The sequence below is a fragment of the Notamacropus eugenii genome, chromosome 5 (genome assembly GCF_028372415.1).
Source record: "Notamacropus eugenii isolate mMacEug1 chromosome 5, mMacEug1.pri_v2, whole genome shotgun sequence".
Lineage (NCBI taxonomy): Eukaryota > Metazoa > Chordata > Mammalia > Diprotodontia > Macropodidae > Notamacropus > Notamacropus eugenii.
This window is the reverse complement of record NC_092876.1, coordinates 425,966,904-425,987,637: the sequence shown is the minus strand read 5'-3', so window position 1 is coordinate 425,987,637 and position 20,734 is coordinate 425,966,904. Positions and strand designations below refer to the sequence as shown.

General features: G+C 37.5%; 1 protein-coding gene across 3 annotated transcripts in view; it reads left to right on the top strand.

The window, feature by feature from the left end:
* The window catches only part of IFNAR1 (interferon alpha and beta receptor subunit 1), a 64,873-nt gene that overhangs the window by 19,819 nt on the left and 24,320 nt on the right, over window positions 1-20,734 (top strand). For 2 of the 3 annotated variants that reach the window (XM_072615048.1, XM_072615050.1), the window contains exons 3-6: window positions 13,464-13,651; window positions 14,647-14,804; window positions 14,940-15,081; window positions 15,522-15,633. In XM_072615048.1, coding sequence (XP_072471149.1) covers window positions 13,464-13,651; window positions 14,647-14,804; window positions 14,940-15,081; window positions 15,522-15,633 — 600 coding nt within the window. Of the gene's footprint in view, window positions 1-10,479; window positions 10,562-13,463; window positions 13,652-14,646; window positions 14,805-14,939; window positions 15,082-15,521; window positions 15,634-20,734 lie in introns of those variants that run through there. The other variant, XM_072615049.1, reaches the window with a different exon arrangement.

The window sequence follows — 20,734 nt, the reverse complement described above, 5'->3', positions numbered from 1 at the left end:
TATTCTGTTGGTTCTGCTTTCTTTTCCTAATATGTATAACTGATTTCTTCATATTCATTATTCCCTCTGGTATAGTAATGTTGCATAAATGTATCACAATTTATTTAGCCATTACACAGTCATTTACTTCTACTTTTTCCTGTTATAAATTGTACTATTATTAATAGCTTATTCATACTGATCTTTATTTCTAGTTCTTAGCATCTCTGGGATAGAAAACCTAAAAGTGGTGTGGCCATTTGGGGGATGTTGTCTGTTTATGTGGCTTCATGTTCTCAGGACCCTATATTTATCCCTCACTGCTTTTATATAATTCAAACTACTTATAAAGAAGCAGATTTTAATGTGTGTTAGATCCTGTGGGTTTACACTTTCAAAGAGGAGATTAATTCCCTACTGGGTTACTTGCATTACATTTTTAAACACCACAAGAATAGAACTGGAAAGAACAATTGAGGGAAACCCAACCTGCTCATTCGTTGAAATCTTGCCTTTGTCTTTGCCTGATTACCCTCTGCAGGGCCCATGAAAACAAACAAGTAAGCAGCAGAGTCTAGGACTCCCAGGTTCAGCTTCCTGTATGATGCAATGAGTTCATTCAATAACTACAATGAAGAGGGAACTATTTCTTGTTTTTATGGTTCAGACTAAAAATACTTAGATTTAATAATCAAAACTTTTATGGTTACCTGAAGATTTCCAAGTTTAAATCTTCAAGTTATGAATATCAAGTTTGTTTTCACCTTGTTACTAATACATGTTAAGAATGCCCCTGTGTATATTTATGCCCAGCAGAAGTTGCTTCTATTTCCTTTTTAAGAATGAAATAAGGGGGGGGCAGAGCCAAGATGGCAGAGTAGAAAGACACACATACGCAGGGTCTCTCCACAAAGCCCATAAAATACCTGTAGAGAGGGACTCTCAACAAATTCTGGAGCAGCAGAAGTGGAGAACAACAGAGTGGAGGAGATTTCCAGCCCAAGGTGACCTGAAAGACCCACAGGAAACGTCTGTTGTACCAGATGCGGAGCTTGGAGCAAGGAGCCCAGCCCAGCCCTGGCCCCAGAGCGCATGGCTCCCAAACAGCCCTGGGGGGCGAAATCTCCAGTCTCAAAATCCCCAGTCACAGCAGCAGAAGGTCTGCAGATCCCTCAACTCACAGGTGCCAAAGGTCAGTGACAAGGTTTATTCAGCTGGCCAGGATGGGAGAAGGGCCTTCACATCAGGCAGGCAGCAGGAGTTCTCAGGGCAGCCCCTACAGCAGCCCGATACCGTTGTTGAATCATAAAAACCCCTCGGGGTGCTGAAGAGCTGGGTTTTACCTCAGCCCTGTGTAGATACCCTAAGGCAGCTGGTCTTTGCCTTGCACTGAATGGAGGCCCTGCCCCCACAGCTTGACTGAATCCCACCCCCCCAAGTGCTAGCTTGGCAGAACTGGAGGTCAGATGCCTGTGGAGAGGAAACTCTGCTAAGATTCTGGGCACAAAAAGCCTTCTCTGCTCCCAGACCAGTACACACTTGATTGTGCCACCTTGGAGGAACTGATATCTTACAGGTCCCCAGAATATACCCTACTCTTGACAAAGGACCCAAAAATCAAGTAACTGGTTGGGAAAATGCCCAAAAGGGAAAAAAAAATAAGACTATAGAAGGTTACTTTCTTGGTGAACAGATATTTCCTCCCTTCCTTTCTGATGAGGAAGAACAATGCTTACCATCAGGGAAAGACACAGAAGTCAAGGCTTCTGTATTCCACACATCCAAAATAAATATACCATGGGCTCAGGCCATGGAAGAGCTCAAAAAGGATTTTGAAAATCAAGTTAGAGAGGTGGAGGAAAAACTGGGAAGAGAAATGAGAGAGATGAAAGAAAAGCATGAAAAGCAGGTCAACACCTTGCTAAAGGAGACCCAAAAAAATGCTGAAGAAAATGACATCTTGAAAAATAGGCTAACTCAATTGGCAAAAGAGGTTCAAAAAGCCAATAAGGAGAATACTTTAAAAAGCAGAATTAGCCAAATGGAAAAGGAGGTTCAAAAGCTCACTGAAGAAAATAGTTATTTCAAAATTAGAATGGAACAGATGGAGGCTAATGACTTTAGGAGAAACCAAGAAATCACAAAACAAAACCAAAAGAATGAAAAAATGGAAGATAATGTGAAATATCTCATTGGAAAAACAACTGACCTGGAAAATAGATCCAGGAGAGACAGTTTAAAAATTGTGGGACTACCTGAAAGCCATGATCAAAAAAAAAGAGCCTAGACATCATCTTTCATGAAATTATCAAGGAAAACTGCCCTGAGATTCTAGAACCAGAGGGCAAAATAAATATTCAAGGAATCCACTGATCACCACCTGAAAGAGATCCAAAAAGAGAAACTCCTAGGAACATTGTGGCCAAATTCCAGAGTTCCCTGGTCAAGGAGACAATATTGCAAGCAGCTAGAAAGAAACAATTCAAGTATTGTGGAAATACAATCAGGATAACACAAGATCTAGCAGCTTCTACATTAAGGGATTGAAGGGCATGGAATAGGATATTCCAGAAGTCAAAGGAACTAGGACTAAAACCAAGAATCACCTACCCAGCAAAACTGAGTATAATACTTCAGGGGGGAAAATGGTCTTTCAATGAAATTGGGGACTTTCAAGCATTCTTGATGAAAAGACCAGAGCTGAAAAGAAAATTTGACTTTCAAATACAAGAATGAAGAGAAGCATGAAAAGGTAAATAGCAAAGAGAAGTCATAAGGGACTTACTAAAGTTGAACTGTTTACATTCCTACATGGAAAGAAAATATTTGTAACTCTTGAAACTTTTCAGTATCTGGGTAGTGGGTGGGATTACACACACACACAGAGAGACAGAGAGAGAGAGAGAGAGAGACAGAGCACAGAGTGAATTGAATAGGATGGGATCATATCTTTAAAAAATGAAATTAAGTGGTGAGAGAGAAATATATTGGGAGGAGAAAGGGAGAAATGGAATGGGGCAAATTATCTCTCATAAAAGAGGCAAGCAAAAGACTTTTTAGTGGAGGGGAAAAGAAGGGAAGTGAGAAAAAAATATGAAGTTTACTCTCATCACATTCCACTAAAGGAAGGAATAAAATGCACACTCATTTTAGTATGAAAACCTATCTTACAATACAGGAAAGTGGGGGATAAGGGGATAAGCAGGGTGGAGGGGAGGATGGAAAGGAGGGCAATGGGAGGAGGGAACAATTTGAAGTCAACACTCTTGGGGAGGGACAGGATCAAAAGAGAGAATAGAAGCAATGGGGGGCAGGATAGGATGGAGGGAAATATAGTTAGTCTTACACAGCACAACTATTATGGAAGTCATTTACAAAACTACACAGATATGGCCTGTATTGAATTGCTTGCCTTCCAAAGGGAATGGGTGGGGAGGGAGGGATGAAGAGAAGCTGGAACTAAAAGTATTAGGAACAACTGTCGAGTACTGTTCTTGCTACTAGGAAATAAGAAATACAGGTAAAAGGGTATAGAAAGTTATCTGGCCCTACAGGACAAAAGAGAAGATGGGGACAAGGGAAGGGAGGGATGATAGAGGAGAGGGTAGATTGGTGATAGGGGCAATTAGAATGCTTGGTGTTTTGGGGTGGGGGAGGGGACAAATGGGGAGAAAATTTGGAACCCAAAATTTTGTGAAAATGAATGTTAAAAGTTAAATAAATTAATAAAAAAGAAAAAAAATTATAGGACTACCTGAAAGCCATGATCAAAAAAGGAGCCTAGACATCATCTTTCATGAAATTATCAAGGAAAACTGCCCTGAGATTCTAGAACCAGAGGGCAAAATAAATATAGAAAGAATCCACAGATCACCTCCTGAAAGAGATCCAAAAAGAGAAACTCCTAGGAACATTGTGGCCAAATTCCAGAGTTCCCAGGTCAAGGAGAAAATATTGCAAGCAGCTAGAAAGAAACAATTCAAGTATTGTGGAAATACAATCAGGATAACACAAGATCTAGCAGCTTCTACATTAAGGGGCTGAAGGGCATGGAATATGATATTCCAGAGGTCAAAGGAACTAGGACTGAAACCAAGAATCACCTACCCAGCAAAACTGAGTATAATACTTCAGGGGGGAAAAATGGTCTTTCAGTGAAATAGAGGACTTTCAAGCATTCTGGATGAAGAAACCAGAGCTGAAAAGAAAATTTGACCTTCAAACACAAGAATCAAGAGAAGCATGAAAAGGTAAACAGCAAAGAGAAATCCTAAGGGACTTATTAAAGTTGAACTATTTACATTCCTACATGGAAAGACAATATTTGTAACTCTTGAAACTTTTTTCAGTATCTGGGTAGTTGGCGGGATTACACACACACACAACACAGAGAGAGAGACAGAGAGCACAGGGATAAGATGGGATCATATCTTTAAAAAATTAAATTAAGCAGTGGGAGGAGAAAGGGAGAAATGGAATGGGCCAAATGATCTCTCAGAAAAGAGGCAAGTAAAATACTTTTCAGTGGAGGGAAAAAGAGGGGAGGTGAGAGAAAAAAAACATGAAGCTTACTCTCATCACATTCAATTAAAGGAAGGAATAAAATGCATACTCATTTTGGTATGAGAACCTATCTTACAATACAGGAAAGTGGGGGAGAAGGGGATAAGCAGGGTGGGGGGAATGACCGAAGGGAGGGCAGTGGGGGGAATGACCGAAGGGAGGGCAGTGAGAGGAGGGAGCAATTTGAAGTCAACACTCTTGGGGAGGGACAGGATCAAAAGAGAGAATAGAAGCAATGGGGAGCAGGATAGGATGGAGGGAATTATAGTTAGTCTTACACAACATGACTGTTATGGAAGTCGTTTGCAAAACTGCACAGGTATGGCCTATATTGAATTGCCTGCCCTCCCAAAGGGAATGGATGGGGAGGTAGGGATGGGGAGAAGTTGGAACTCAAAGTTTTAGGAGCAACTGTTGAGTATTGTTCTTGCAGCTAGGAAATAGAAATACAAATAATGGGGTGTAGAAAGTTATCTTGCCCTACAGGACAAAAGAGAAGATGGGGATAAGGGAAGGGAGGGATGTTAGAAGAGAGGGCAGATTGATGATAGGGGCAATTAAAATGCTTGGCGTTTTGGGGTGGGGGGAGAGGAGAAATGGGGAGAAAATTTGGAACCCCAAATTTTGTGGAAATGAATGTTGAAAAGTTAAATAAATTAATTAATTTTTTTAAAAAAGAATGAAATAAAAAGTACCTAAGGTTCTGCCTTTACTTCATTGACCTATCATTAGCTGTTAAATTCATGTATACTATTTTATTACTAATGCCTGATGACCTGTTTTTCACTCTCATTTTTGGAATCTTAACACTCAAATTACATTATTTCATTATGACTTTTACTGAATTTTACTGTTTTTTTCATTCAGAAATATGCCACACTGCTTTGGCACCTTAGTGTCTTCTTGAATAGCACTATCTTTGTTCTTATCTGTGGTGAGAGAGATCCAGTGCTTGCAGAATAAGTGATTATCCAAAATCTTGATGTTGTGGACTTATTTGCCATTTTTTATGAGGTTATGGCAAGGAGGTGTATAGATGAAACTGGTCTTTGAAAATAAACGTGTTTAAAAAGAAAACAAGCATGTTGATTATAGGCTCGGATTTTAAAATTCTTATACTGTATTCACCTGAATAATCTATAGAGCTGTTTTTAAAAAGAAAATTTTAAAAATATTGCCCCTCATATTTGTTTACATCAAGAATATCAAGATTCTAAGAATAGGCCAGGTGTAGTCATTCAACAAGCATTTCTTTTTTTTTTTTAATTAATTTTATTTATTTTCAGTGTTCTACAATCACTACCATATAACTTAGATTTTTTTTCCCCTCCCTCCCCAAGACAGCATACAGTTTTATATAGGTTCTGCACATACATTCCTATTAAATACATTTTCACTATAGTCCTGCTGTGTAGAAGAATTAAAATGAATGGGAGAAATCATATAACAAATCAAAATGTAGTACACACAAAAAATTATCTGTTATATTCTGTGATTAAATTCCATAGTTCTTTCTCTGGATGTCTTGCCTTAAAAGACCATTGGGAATTTTTTTAAGTCCTTGCATTGCAATGAAGTTCCAAGTCTGCCAGAAAAAACTCTTGCACACTGTGATCGTTGCTGTGCACAAAGTTCTCCTGGTTCTGCTCCTTTCACTCAGCATCAGATCATATAAGCCTTTCCAGGCCTCTCTGAAGTCTTCCTGTTCGTCACTTCTTATAGCACAAAAGTATTCCATTACATTCATATACTGTAATTTATGCAGCCATTCCCCAATTGATGGGCATCCTCTTGATTTCCAGTTTTTGGCCACCACAAAGAGTGCTGCTATAAATATTTTTGTACATGTGGGACCCTTTTCCATTTTTATGATCTCTTGGGGATACAGTCGTAGAAGCGATATTGCTGCAACAAGCATTTCTTAAACAGTGACTGTATGCCAGTCACTGTGCTAAGTATTAAGAATACAAAGAAAGGCAAAACATGGTCCCTGCCCTTAGGGAACCCATGTTCTAGAAGGAGAAACAACATAGAAATAAATCAGTATAGAGGTGGAGCCAAGATGGCAGTGTAGAAGGACAGGCCTCCTCTAGCTCTGCCCCCATAACCCATAAAATACCTGTAAAAAATGACTCTAAACAAATTCTGAAGCAGTAGAAGCCACAAAATGACAGAGTGAAAGAGATTTCCAGCCCAAGACAGCCTGGAAGGCCAACAGGAAAGGTCTATCGCACCAAGACTGGAGCTGAGTGCATCCCAACCTTGGCCACATGGCACAAGCAAGACTGGAGCAGGGTTCAGGGTCCAGGGTCCAGAATCACGGGTAGTAGCTGTGTTTCCCAGATTTCTCAACCCACAAACACCAGATAGCTTCAAAATTCAGTGAGAAAGCTCTTTCATTTGGGTGAGAAGGGAGCTGGGTTGGCCCTGGCCTCAGGGCAGCAGCAGCCACTGCAGCAGCAGCATTCACTTTTGGAGCCCTCCAGCTAAAGACCCTGGGGGAATTGAGCAGACCTGGGTCTCAGTCCTGAGTGGCAGTCCTGGGGTGAGGAGGAGCACTGGTGCGGTAGAGCTGGTGGTGACTGTGGAGAGGGAATCCTACTCACAGATCCTGGGCAGAACAGTGTTTGTGGTTGCTCCCAAACCAGAGCACAGGGCAGGAGAGAAGTAAACTCCTCTCCTTTGATTGTGCCACCTTGGAGGAACTAAGAACTTACAGGTCCTTAGAGTATACTCTCTAATCAACAAAGGACTCAAGTCATGTAACTGGCTGGGAAAATGCCTAAAATAGGGAAAAAAACAAGACTGTAGAAGGTTACTTTCTTGGTGAAAAGGTATTTATTTTCTTCCATCCTTTTGGATTAGGAAGAACAAATCATACCATCAGAGGAAGACGTCAAAGTCAAGGCTTCTACATCCAAAACCTCTGAAATAAATTAGTATATTCCAGATATATACAGAGTAGATGGAAGGTAATCTGAGAGAGGGAAAGTTTCCTACAGAAGGAAACTTTTGAGCATGTGATCCCTAGTCATTTTTCTTCCAGCTAATACGTAAGACTAATTTTTATTTGGCCAATTGTTCTTCAGCATTTTCAGATATCTACTGATTTAATTATTTATTAATTATTTAAGTTTATTTATTATGGATTTGTTCTATCACTCCTTGTTTTCTTCCTGACTTTTTAGGCCTCCAGTGGTTGCTTGATCAGGGTTGACTGCCTACGGAAAGTAGCAAAAAATATCATAGGATCTCATCGATCTAGAGAGGAAAGATATCAGAGACCAGTTAGTCCAACCCTTTCATTTTGGGGATAAGAAAGCTGAAACCAGGGAGGTAACAGGTAGTATCCAAGAAATGTATCATGAGAAAAGCAAATGATTTGGTCATGTAAGAAAAAAGACACCAAACATCAGCTCTCATCTCTCTCCTGAACTGTAGTACACCCTTTCCAATTTATCTATTAGAAATTTCCACTCAGATGTTCTGTTCTACACAACTCAGAATTAAAATGTCCAAAATAAAATGCATTCTCTTTTCCCCAAACCCTCCTCCCTTCCTTCTAACTTCCTTTTTTCACTTGACAGCATATCAGGTGTTCTCCCAGTCAACCCAGATACACAATCTAGAAATCATCTCTCTGTAATAACAGTTTTGTCCTGCACAGATGCCTCATAAAGGGGGCCTCCAGGACAAGAAGGTAGGTAGGAAGGTTTGGAGAATGTGTTTGAAGAACGTAAAATGTCTGTCTGAAAATTGTCTTCCCCCCTTTTCTAAAATGCTGTTACAACTTTTTTAGAAACCAAGTTCTGAAAAACTCTACAATGGAAGGCAAGTTATGGAAAGGCTGACAAGAGCTACTAAGGAGCAGCTGTAGATATTTAAATTAGTGTATTATTAACACTCTGGGGGGAAAAAGTAGACAAAAAAAACTGGAAAAGATTTGCCAGTATTTAATCTTTTATCGTCATTGATAATGGAGGAATCACTGCATTTGGACTCTTAATACCTCTGTACCTGCTAAGCTGCATAGAAGTAGCACTCAAAAAGATGAAGGCAGAAAGAGAAACTGAATCAGGTGAAGAACCTGTGTAACCACTCTAGTCTGGAAACAACCCAAAACCTAACACCTGTGTGTTAAAGAGAATGACCTATACCCAAATTAATGACACACTTGATGAGAGTGTTAATAGGGAATGGTCAGGCTTTCACAAGCTGTATCACACACTTCCCACCTTGCTGCTGTCTGATTGGTGAAAGATACAGAGAGTACAAGAGCCCACTGTGCCTGTTGTTTGATTTTAAAGTAGCATTTGATTCAGAAAGCAGAACATGACCTTAAAATCTCTTAGAACAAGGTGTTTTCCCCATCCACACATCAAAATTACTCAAGCTTCCTTAAAAGTTAGAACGATAACCTTAAAGTACTGTATAAATGCTAGATATTATTTTTATTAACCTTATTTATTCAGAAACCCTTTTATCATCAGTTTCAGAAGAGACGTACAGTTTACCACAGTAATAGGCAAGATCTGGTGAAGAATCCAAATTAAAGGGAGATTTTCCATGGATGGTGAGGTCCTTCAGATACTCCTGTTTATGGATGACATTTTACTGATTGCATCAAGTCCCAGAACCTTCTAGAGACAACATAAGCACTTGAAAGTTTGGCCTAACTGTTCCTATTGAATAAAACAAGTAGATATCTATTGTTCAAGTTGAGGCATGAACTTAAATGCATATGTTTGTGTGTGTGTGTTTACAGCATGCTGTTATACTCATTACTAGTTATGTATATTTAAGCTTTAAAAGCTTAAAACTGCCTAAAGACTTGAGACATTTGAATATTAATATGTGTTATGTGTGGATACACACACACACACACACATCCCCTTAATGAAAGGATTTGTTCTGTGAAATTTGGATTCAGTCAAAGAGCTGCACTTGAGGACCTATAGGGCAACATGTGGCCAAAAGGCTTTTCCGACTCATCAATCTTAACTCAGTCATTTCTCCAAATTCCATTGTATATTGACTTCTCAATGCCTGGGTCTTTTTAGTAATACTTTCCTTTGCTAGTCTGAATGATACTTTATTATTATTGTCCATTGTCTTTTTTAATAAACTGTTAAAGCTCCTAAATTATCTCTCTCTCATCGTGATGTTTCTGATAAAGAATTATATCATCAGAATTTATTTTCTTGGTTACTTTTGTTATTATTCAGTTGTGGTCTCTTAAACCACAGCTCTCCAGGCCCTTCTTTCCTTTACTTTCTCTTGAAGTCTAAGTTCATATTCATTGTTTCCATCATACTATCTATCCATCTCCTCCACCTTGCCTCCCCATGCCACTTTCTTGCCTTCAGTCTTTCCCAACATTAGGGTCTTTTCCAATGAGCTCCATCTTCTTATCATGTGGCCCAAGTATTTAAACTTCAGCTTCAGTATTTGACCTTCCACTGAATAGACTGAATTAAATTTTTTATGTGACTGATTTGATCTCCTTTCTGTCTAAGGGACTCTCTAAAGTCTTCTCTAGCACCACAATTTGGAGGCATTGATTCTGTGGTGCTCTGCTTTCCTTATAGTCCAACTTTCAGAGCCATACATTGTTACTGGAAGAAGCTTAACTTTGACTATATGGACTTTAGTCAGCAAGGTGATGTTTCTGCTTTTTCCAAAGAGCAAATGTCTTTTGCAGTTGTCATCTACAGAGATCTTTGAGCCCAGGAATATAAAATCTGACGCTGCTTCTATTTTTTCTCTGTTTGCTAGGAAGTGATGGGACTGATTGCCTTAGATCTTAGGTTTGTTTGGTTTTTTTAAATGTCAAGCTTCAAGCCAGCTTTGACATTCTCCTCTTCCTCTTTCACCCTCATCAAGAGACTTCTTAATTCTTTGCTTTCTCCCATCAGACTGGTATAATCTGCATATCTGAGATTATTGATATTTCTCCTGGAAACCTTAATCCCGGCTTTTGATTCATCCAGTCTGGCATTTTGCATGATGTACTCTGCATGTAAGTTAAATAATGCGACGACATACAACCTTGTCATACCCCTTTTCCAATCTTCAACCAGTCAGGTATTCCATATTCAGTTGTAACTCGTTTCTAACCTGCATACAGGTTCCTCAGGAGACAAGTAATATGATGTATATTTCCATCTCTTTGAGGACTTGCTACATTTAATTGTGTTCTATACAATCAAAGACTTTAGTGTAGTTTGAAGCAAAAATAGATGTTTTTCTGGAACTCCTTTGATTCTCCACTTTCCAGCAAATGTTAGCAATTTGATCTCTGCTCCCCCTGCCTCTTTGAAAACCAGCCTGTTCAAAAAAAAAAAGAAAAGAAAAGAAAACCAACCTGTTTTGGTAATTCTTGGTTCACATATTGCTGGAGTCTACCTGGCAGAATAATTTTTTAATTAATTTACTTATTTTCAGTTTTCAACATTAATTTTTTATAAGATTTTGAATTCTAAATTTTTTCCTTCCTTCTCCCCAAGATGGCATGCAGTCTGATATAGGATATTCCTATACAGTCATATTAAACGTATTTCCACATTAGTCATCTCGTAAAAAAAAAAAAAAATCAGAACAAGGGAAAAACCATGGGAATAAATTTTTTAAAAAGAGAAAATGTATACTTCAATCAGCATTCATACTCCATAGTTCTTTTTCTGGGTGTGGTTAGCATTTTCTATCATTAGTCTTTTGGCATTATCTTAGAAATCATTGCTTCCTGGAGAAGAGCTAAGTCTAACAAAGTTGGTCATCACAGTGTTGCCTTCACTGTGTACAACGTTCTCCTGGTTCTGCTCACTTCATTCAGCATCAGTTCAAGCAAGTCTTTCCAGGTTTTTCTAAAATCTGCCTTACTTTGCAAACTAAGATTTGCAAAAAGTTTGCAAAAAAAAATTTTGCAAAATCTTAAACATAAACTTGCTGACATGTAAAATGAGTCCAATTGTTTGGTAATTTGAACATTCTTTGGCTTTGCCCTTCTTTAGGAGTGGGACATAAACTGATATTTTCGAATCCAGTGGCCACTGTTGACTTTTCCAGATTTGCCAGGCTAATTGAGTGCAGCACTTCAACAGCATCATCTTTTAGGATTTTAAATAGCTCAGCTGAAATTTAGTCACCTCCACTAACCTTTTTTTAACAGTGCTTCCTAAGGTGTACTTGACTTCATTCTCCAGGATGTCTGACTCTAGATCAGTAATAACATTATCATGGTTATTGGTGATAGTTCTAATGTATATTCTTGCCACCTCTTCTTAATCTCTTCTATATCTGTTAAGTCCATATCATTTTTCTCTTTTATTATTTATTATTATTATTTGCATGAAGTGTTCCCTCATCATCTCTAATTTTCTTGAAGAAATCTCTTGGCTTTCCCATTCTATTGTTTTCTTCTATTTCTTTGCATTGCCCATTTAAGAAAACTTTTTTATCTGCTTTTGATTGGTGTGGTGCCAATGTGATATTCACAGCACCTACGGCAGCCATGAATATGCTAGCACAATTCTGAATCACAAAATACAACAGACTCTCCACATGGAAAACAGAACAAAAACATTTATTCAAAAACCAAAAAGCCAAATCCATTATAGTAACAAAGAATTTCATCATAGTACCCAAGAAGTCCATACACATTATCAGGCCTTCCTACAAACGAACACCCTCAAGCAAAATGCCCTTCTCTCACCCACAGCCAACTGCCTGCTTCCTCTCTCTCTCCCAGATCTAATTAGTCTGGCCAACTTCCTCTCAACCCTGCTCCAGCTCCACATCTTCCTGTTCCACCCATTCAGCAAGCTTCTCCCACCACATATGACTTAGGCTTCCATGTAATTTAGGCAAGTCACAGGGACCTAATAATGAATGAGAGAGATCTTCCCATTTAAATTACCATTACAGAAGGTATGTCTTTCCCTTTCCTTTTATCTTCAGTTATTTATAAAACCTTATCAGACAGCATTTTGCTTTCTTGCTTTTCTTTTTCTTTGGAATTTTTTTTATCACTTTCTTTTTTTAATTGTTATTCTTATTTATTTATTTTTAGTTCTCAACTTTCATTTCCACAAGATTGTGAGTTCCAAAATTTCTCCCCATCTCTCCCCTCCCCCCACCCAAGACACTGTGCATTCTGATTCCCCTTTCCCCCAATCTGCCCTCCCTTCTGTCACATCCCTCCCTTCCCTTATCCCCATCTTCTCTCTTTCCTTGTAGAGCAAGATAGGTTTCTATACCCTATTACCTGTATTTCTTATTTCCTAGTTGGATGCAAAAACAGTTCTCAACATTCGTTCTTAAAAGTTTGAGTTCCAATTCATTGCTGGTGGAGCTGTGAGCTGATCCAACCATTCTGGAGAGTAATTTGGAACTATGCCCAAAGAGCTAAAAAAATGTGCATACCCTTTGACCCAGTAATATCACTTCTAGGACTCTATCTCCAAGAGATCATAAAAATGAGAAAGAGTCCCACATGTACAAAAATATTTATAGCAGTTTGCTTTGTGGTGGCCAAAAACTGGAAATCAGGGGGATGCCCATCAGTTGGGGAATGGCTGAATAAATTATATATGAATGTAATGGAATACTATTGTGCTATTAGAAATGATGAACAGGAAGACTTCAGAGAGTAGTGAGCAGTATTTGTCTGATACAAATACTTGACCCTCTTGTAAATCACATAAAGGGTAATTGTAATTTAGTTGATTTTTTTTAAAATTCCTTGACAACCTGTTGTCTTCTCTTTATTTTTCATGTACAGATAGCAACCCAAATAGTTCATAGAAATTATTACCAAAGTAACAGTAGTGTACTTAAGTTAGAGCATTCTTAATTTTAATAAATAGATATACTTAATTGACACTTATTCACTTACTTTGGTTTTTTCATTTTGTTTTTTAAAGAATAAGTTCTGGTAAGATGAACAATTGGATCGAATTGATTGGATGTCAAAACATCACTGGCACCAAATGTGACTTTACTTCAACGAATTTAAATATATTTAAAGAAATTAGAGTGCGTATAAGATCTGAAAAAGGACAAGAAACATCACCATGGTGTAATGTTACCCCATTTGTACCATTTCAAATAGGTAAGGAGCCAGTTCCAAGTTAAGTCTTTACTGAAATATTGTCATGCTATTGATATGCACATGAAAGTCAGTTGGTTATTGATCTTTCTTCAAAATTAGGTAGTAGTGCAGCAATTTCTAATTGAAATTGCTCTTGTAAAACACTATTCTGCTAAAACATAGTTATTCTGTTAGGGGACACGAGCATAAAGTAGAACATATCGTCTAAAAACTTTTGAGGACTTAGCAACACTTTAATCTGTTATCTCAGAAACTGTATGGAGAGCAATTACATCTCAAGGAAACTTCTTTGGGTGGACCTCAACTACTATTAAGATGTCATAAATTAAATAGGATATTTTTAAAAGGTAATTTTATTGAAGAAAGTTTATTCCTCAAAAACAGCTGGCTTACCCTTGATTACTTACATCTATCTGTCTTTCTATTTGTTCATTGTAGCTAAGATACATGAATATGCTTTCATAGAATATTTATGGTCACTCTTTATCCCCAAATTACCTACCCTAACATGAGATGCAAAATTCTTTCAGGTTTGCCCTGTACTAAGAGTGAAGTTCTGGCATTGACTCTCCAGTCCAGGGGTTCTAGAGGTGCTATGTTCAGTGTTCCAGGATGACTGCATGAACCTTTCACCTGTACTTCTTGTTTTTACTTCTAAGGATCCTTCTTTTGTTGCTTTAACAAGAAAGTAGTTTATTCCTGGAACTGAACCCTAAGTCACTTTTCATGTGCCCAGAATATGTCTGGAAATATAGGTTAAGCCCCTCATATTCTCTACTATTAAAGGTCCTTAGCTAGGTGGTACCTCCCAAAAATATAGCAGTATGAATACTCAAAGAAACCACTTCTTCATTAAAAATAACTTAGTGATCTTACCATAGATCCCATTTCTTAACTTTTTTCCAATAATTATTGATCATGTTGAGAAAATTATTGATTTGATATGTATGTAATTATGTGTATATGTACCAAAAAATTTGTTTTTACCTTTCCAGCACAAATTGGCCCTCCAGAAGTGCAGTTAGAAGCTGAAGATACATCAATAATAATAAACATTTCTCCTCCTGGAACAATAAATAGTACCATGTGGGTTACTCATATCTCAGGTTTTACCTACAGTTTAATTATTTGGAAAAACTCTTCAGATGCAGAGGTAAGTAATATTGGTTTTCCAAAAATTTGATGTGGGAGTATAATTGATTCTGAGAAGATAAGATATAGAACATGTGAAAAATTAGATTCCAAAAGTGGATTTTATTTTTAAAAGAATAAATTTCTCTTGTTATAGGAAACCAGTCATACTGTTTATCCCAGAGATAAAATTAATGATCTCTCACCAGAAACTACTTATTGTTTAAAAGTTCAAGCAAGATTACCTTTACAGAAAAAAAGTGGTTCCTACAGTCCAATACTTTGTATAAATACTACAGGTAAGAAAGAAAAATCATTTTAGATCAGGTAGGAAATACATATGTAGTTTTTGAAAAAACAAGATCACTAGGTTATGCGTATTTACATATTTTAAAAGTTTTTATTTGAGATTATTTCTAAAGTTAATTTACTGCTTCTTGTCAAGAAAATGGTATTTTCTTAAGAAGACATACATTTTTCCCTTAAAGAAATATCCATAGTAAAATAAATTGCTTTTTACCTTTTCCCAGTCCACAGAAAGCAGCTAGTTTGCTTTTAGAAAACCTTCTATAAAACACCATGTTAAAAGTGTTTTAGTACTGTTGGATTATGACATTTTGATAATTATGTTTAAGTAATATATCTTGCTAAATAGTCACAGTGAAGTAGAGTTGTTAACACTGTACATCTTTTGATAGAACAAAAATTTAACCTTTTTGCATATTATTTGACCTTCTAGCTGAACATGAACTACCTCGTCCAGAAAATGTAGACGTTGATGCTGTAAATAACTGTATTCTTAAATGGGATTATCCATATGAAAACATGAACTTTCAAGTTCAGTATCTCCCGTAAGTTCAACAAGCCTATTCTATTCAATTCTCTTGCCTCATATGTTATGTTCTTCCTATTAATGCTTTATTTTCTTTTTTTAATTATTTATTTATAATATTATTTATTTATTTATATTAGTTTTCAGCATTCACTTCCATAAGATTTTGAGTTCCAGTTTTTCTCCCCATCTCTTCCCTTTCCCCACCCCAAGATGGTGTGCAATCTGATATAGGCTCCACATACACATTCATATTAAACCTATTTTCAGATTAGTTATGTTGTACGAAGCAATGGAAGAAACCACGAGAAGAAGCAAACCAAAAAAGAGAGAGCAAATAATATACTTCAATCTGCATTCAGACTTCATACTTCTTTTTATGGATGTGAACAGCATTGTCCATCATGAGTCCTTTGGAGTAATCTTAGATCCTTGCATTACTAAAAAGAGATAAGTCTATCAAAGTTAGTTACCATGCAGTGTGGCTGTTACTGTGTACAGTGTTCTCCAGGTTCTGCTCACTTCACTTAGCATCAGTTCATATAAGTCTTTCTAGGTTTTTCTGAGATCTGCCTGCTCATCATTTCTTACAGCACAATAGTATTCCATTATATTCATATATCTCAACTTGTTCAGCCTCTCCCCAACCGATGGATATCCTCTCAGTTTCCAATTCTTGGCCACCACAAAACTGCTATAAATGTTTTTGTACATGTGGGTCATTTTCCCATTTTTATGATCTCCTTGAAATACATACGTAGAAGGGGTATTGCTGGGTCAAAGATTATACACATTTTTATAGCCCTTTGGGCATAGTTCCAAATTGCTCTCCAAAATGGTTGGATTAGTTCACAACTCTGCCAATAGTGCATTAGTGTTCCAATTTTCCCACATCTTCTCCAGCATTTATCATTTGCCTGTTTTGTCATGTTAGCCAATCTAATAGGTGTGACATGGTACCTCAGAGTTGTTTTGATTTGCATTTCTCTGATCAGTAGTGATTTAGAGCATTTTTCATATGACTATAGATAGCTTAATGCTTTATTTTTCAAACCCAAGTCTTCCTATCTACAATCTGGGTGACTCATTTGTTATTGCCCCAACCTGGATTGATATAATTCTCTAAACCAAAATAAAACCATGTCTTTTTTCTTTTAAAATTTTAAGTCTTGATTCTTCCATGAAATCCTTTTAAATTGTGTATAATTATCATACCATTACTTGAAGCCATTACCCTTCCCATTTTCCTAAATATTTTAAGTGATCTTGAGTTAGAGGTTGAGGAAAAGTGGGAAGGAGAAAGCAGTCTCTTCCTCTAGCTGACAACTGGCTAGTCAACAGAAGTAACCAAGTAGCAGTGGGAGAGAACCATGCTCAAATGGAAACTCAAGAAAAAATGTTCAGACTGAGCAGCAATTACAGACATTGGGGAAAAATAGAATGAAGAGAGAAGAGAAACATGTCTATTAAAGGGAAGAGGAAGAGGAAGGAAAATGAGATGACTCAAGGAAAAGAAGAGTTAGTAAAGATCTAGAATGGTGAATCAAAAGAAAGGAAGTAGGGAAAAGAGGAATCAGGAGTGGGAGAGAAGCCATCCCTCCCAAGGTCTATCATTCTTCAAAGATAGATGATCTAAGAATGTATTTACAGAAAGAAAATATAACTTCACTTGTATTAAAGTGTAATCACACAAACTGATTAGAAAATTGATGCTGATGGTTGTTTTGGCATGTACTTTAAATCTTACCCCTAATATACTTAATAAGAATGCCATTAGACAGAGATGTTTGTGAGGGTTTGGCCATGCAATGGTTGGTAGACAAAACATACATAAAATAGTTTATTAATGATGAAAATATGTAGTTTAAACTCCAAGGCAAGTGATATAGATGGTAAATACAATAGCAATTGAATATAGAGATCTTTGTATGCTGAGGTGCTCAGAAAATGCCTTGTACAGCAAGCCAAGTTTGTGCTTTGAGGCACTTACAGTAAGCTGGATGTTGAAGAGTAATGAGAGAGAAGTTTAAACGGGTAGGATAGTTCCAGATGATGCAAAAACTTGAATGCATTATAGAGGAATTTGAATTTATCATTTTTAAATTGAGAGATTTTTGAACAGAGGTTATTTAGGAAGCTAGCATGAAGTAAGGAGAGTCTGGACTGGGTAATGTAATGGTATTGGAATTCAGAAGAAAGGGACACATAACACATTTCAGAGGAAGCAACTCTAGGATTCCATAAACAGTTAGTTACATTTGAAAGATCAGGGAAAAGGATGTCGCACATCATTGAGTTCTCGAACCTGGATAAATGAATAATAACTAGACTGAGATGGGGAGTTGTCTTGGTGGGAAAGATGAATAAATGAGAAAGTATTTATTAAGCATAGCTAGAGAGAAGCATGGCTGAATGTCTGGGGCTAGATGAACATAGAGGGCTCTCTCTGAACAAGACAGTTGTTGTCCCTAGCAGAAGTTTCAAAGCTGAGTGGCTTAACTCTAACAAAGTATATTCTCTGGAAGTTTGGTTCAGAGGGTGTAACAGCAGCAGGAAGGATTAACTGGAAGAGAGCTGTGAAAAAGTGATTTGAGGCAGCAGGCTCTGCCCAGTCAGGACAGCACAACTCTAGGGCAAAAGATTTAAAAGTGAATAGCTTACCTTCAGGCCCTAATTTCTGGAGATCTTTGTTGTGGCAGAAGTAGAGCAGCACTTTGGGAAGATGATGGGGGGACAAGCCTAGATGACGGCCAGGGGAGATCTGAGAAACAAAAGACAAGATCAAGTTGATTTTAAGCGGATCAGGAAACATGGAAGAGAAATAGGACTGGATATTGTATAATTGGTTAGGAGAGGCTGAAGATGTAGATTTGAGTCTTTAGCATAGCAGAAATAATTGAAACTATCAGATAGGATCAGGTCACCAAGAGAATAAATTTAGAGAGAATAGGAGAGGGGAATAAGGACTTGAGCCTTGTGGCCAATGATTAATGAGGAAGGAGGAAGAAGTAGTAGTATAGAAGTTAGAGGAGCAAAAAGATAGAAAAAGAAAGCCAAATCAGTGCTTATCCCCAAGAAGCTTACATTCTGATAAGGTAGAAAACCTGTAAACAAATTGGTCTCTTTTAATAGATACAAAGCAGATAAAAAGTAACCATAGATGGTAGCACTAACTGCTAGACTAGGTGAGACCTCCTGCAGAAAGTGGTGTTTGAGCTGGGTTTTGAAGGAAGGGGGCGTTCTAACAAGTAGAGATGGAGAACATTCTAAGCATGGGGGACAGCCAGGACAAAGGCATGGAGATGGTAGATGGAGCATTGTGTGTGAGGAACAGGTAGTAGGCCAATATGGCTGGACCATAAAGTTCATGGAGGGGAATAACACATAAGAATGCTGAGAAGATTAGAAGGGAGCCAGAAAAGGATGAGCATCAAATGCCAAAGGTGTGTATATTAGGTCCTAGGGGTAGTATGGAACTACTGGCATTTATTGAGATGAGGGGTGACATGTCCAGATCTGTACTTTAGGAAAATCGATTTAGGAGCAGAGGAGAATGGATTAAAGTAACAGAGACTTGAGTCTGGGACATTAATTAGGAAGCTATGGCGGTAGTATAGGTGAAAGCCAATGAATGAGGCCTGTGTCTTCTTTAAAGAAGGAGATATATACTGGAAATGTTAGGGAAACAGAAATACCAACATTTCGTGACTCATCAGCTGTGTAGGGTGAGTGATGGGAGAAGTACCACAATGAAGCTGCAGGTCTAGGAGGAGGAAGTTACCAAAAGGGATAGGTTTGGGGGAAATGATAATGAGTCCTCTTTGGGATATATTGGGTTTGAGATACCTGTGGGATATCCAGTTGGAAATGTTTAGTGGGTAGTACTGGTCTTAAGGAGAGATACTAGAGCTAAAAATACAGGGCCTCCCAAAAGTTTTAGAGCATTTTTAAGCTTTAATGAATTTAGAAGTACAAATGGTTCACACTTACAGAAACATCATCTGAAAGTTTATTTGAATTTCTTTTCCATTTATCAAGTTATACACATTTTTAATAATAAAGTTTTAATTTTAAAGAGACAAGGCATTGTGTGCATAATAGTATTTGGGTGACACTATCTCAAATTACTGTCTCAATTCAAGGCATTGGTTCAAAAAGGCAGATCCTCTTGTGTAGGTCACCTCAATCACCTAAGCTTTCTCCATTAGATTTTTTTCCTTGTGGGGGGCATGTCAGAACTGTTATGTGTATCAAAACTTCATTCTTTGATCTTAAAGCTAGGATTATAAATTTAATCTTTTCAGTCAGTAAGGAACAGCTGATGAAAGTTTTTACAAAGTTCAGATCTCATCTAGAGCAATATATAGTGTATAAGGTGGTTATGTTGAATTTTCATAAGAAATATCAATTTTAACATTTTAAATAATTAACCCTTCATTTTTTTTAAAGTTTGTGGCATTTATACTTCTGAAGTTATAATATAATAGCTTAAAAGTGAGATAAGACTTTTAGGAATTATTTGTGTAAAGATCCTCATTAAAACAACAGGAGCCAATGAGATCATCATTTAATAGAAAATAAAAACAAAAGCGAAAAAGGCACAGGAAAGAGCCTTATGGCATGTTCCTGGTTAGATATCATGTGATTTGGAAAGGTGACTGAGAAGGAGTGGTTGGACAGAAAAGAGGAAAATTCATAGGAGAAAGTGTATTGAGGTAGTGGATGGTGTAAACTTCAAGCCAAAGAGTGGTCACGTAGAAGCATGTTATAAAAGGATTCTTCCTTAGATGTAGGTTGAACTAGATGACCTCTGGAGTCCCTTTTAACTTTGAGAGTCTGAAGCAACAGTCTCTCAGTGGTAATCACCAAACACCTGTTTTCCCCATTAGAAATTGTGGTGTGTCCTCTTATATCTTAGATCTAATCATTTACCTAGTCTTATCAGTTCTGGTTCTATAATATCTCTTGAGTATATAACTTCTTCATTTCTGCTTCTACCATGCTAGTACAGGTCATAATTACCACCTGCTGGGATTATTGAAAAAGGCTCCTAGCAGGTTTTCTACCTCCATTTTGTCTCCCCTTCAAGTAGCCATTCACATCATGATCAGACTTATCTT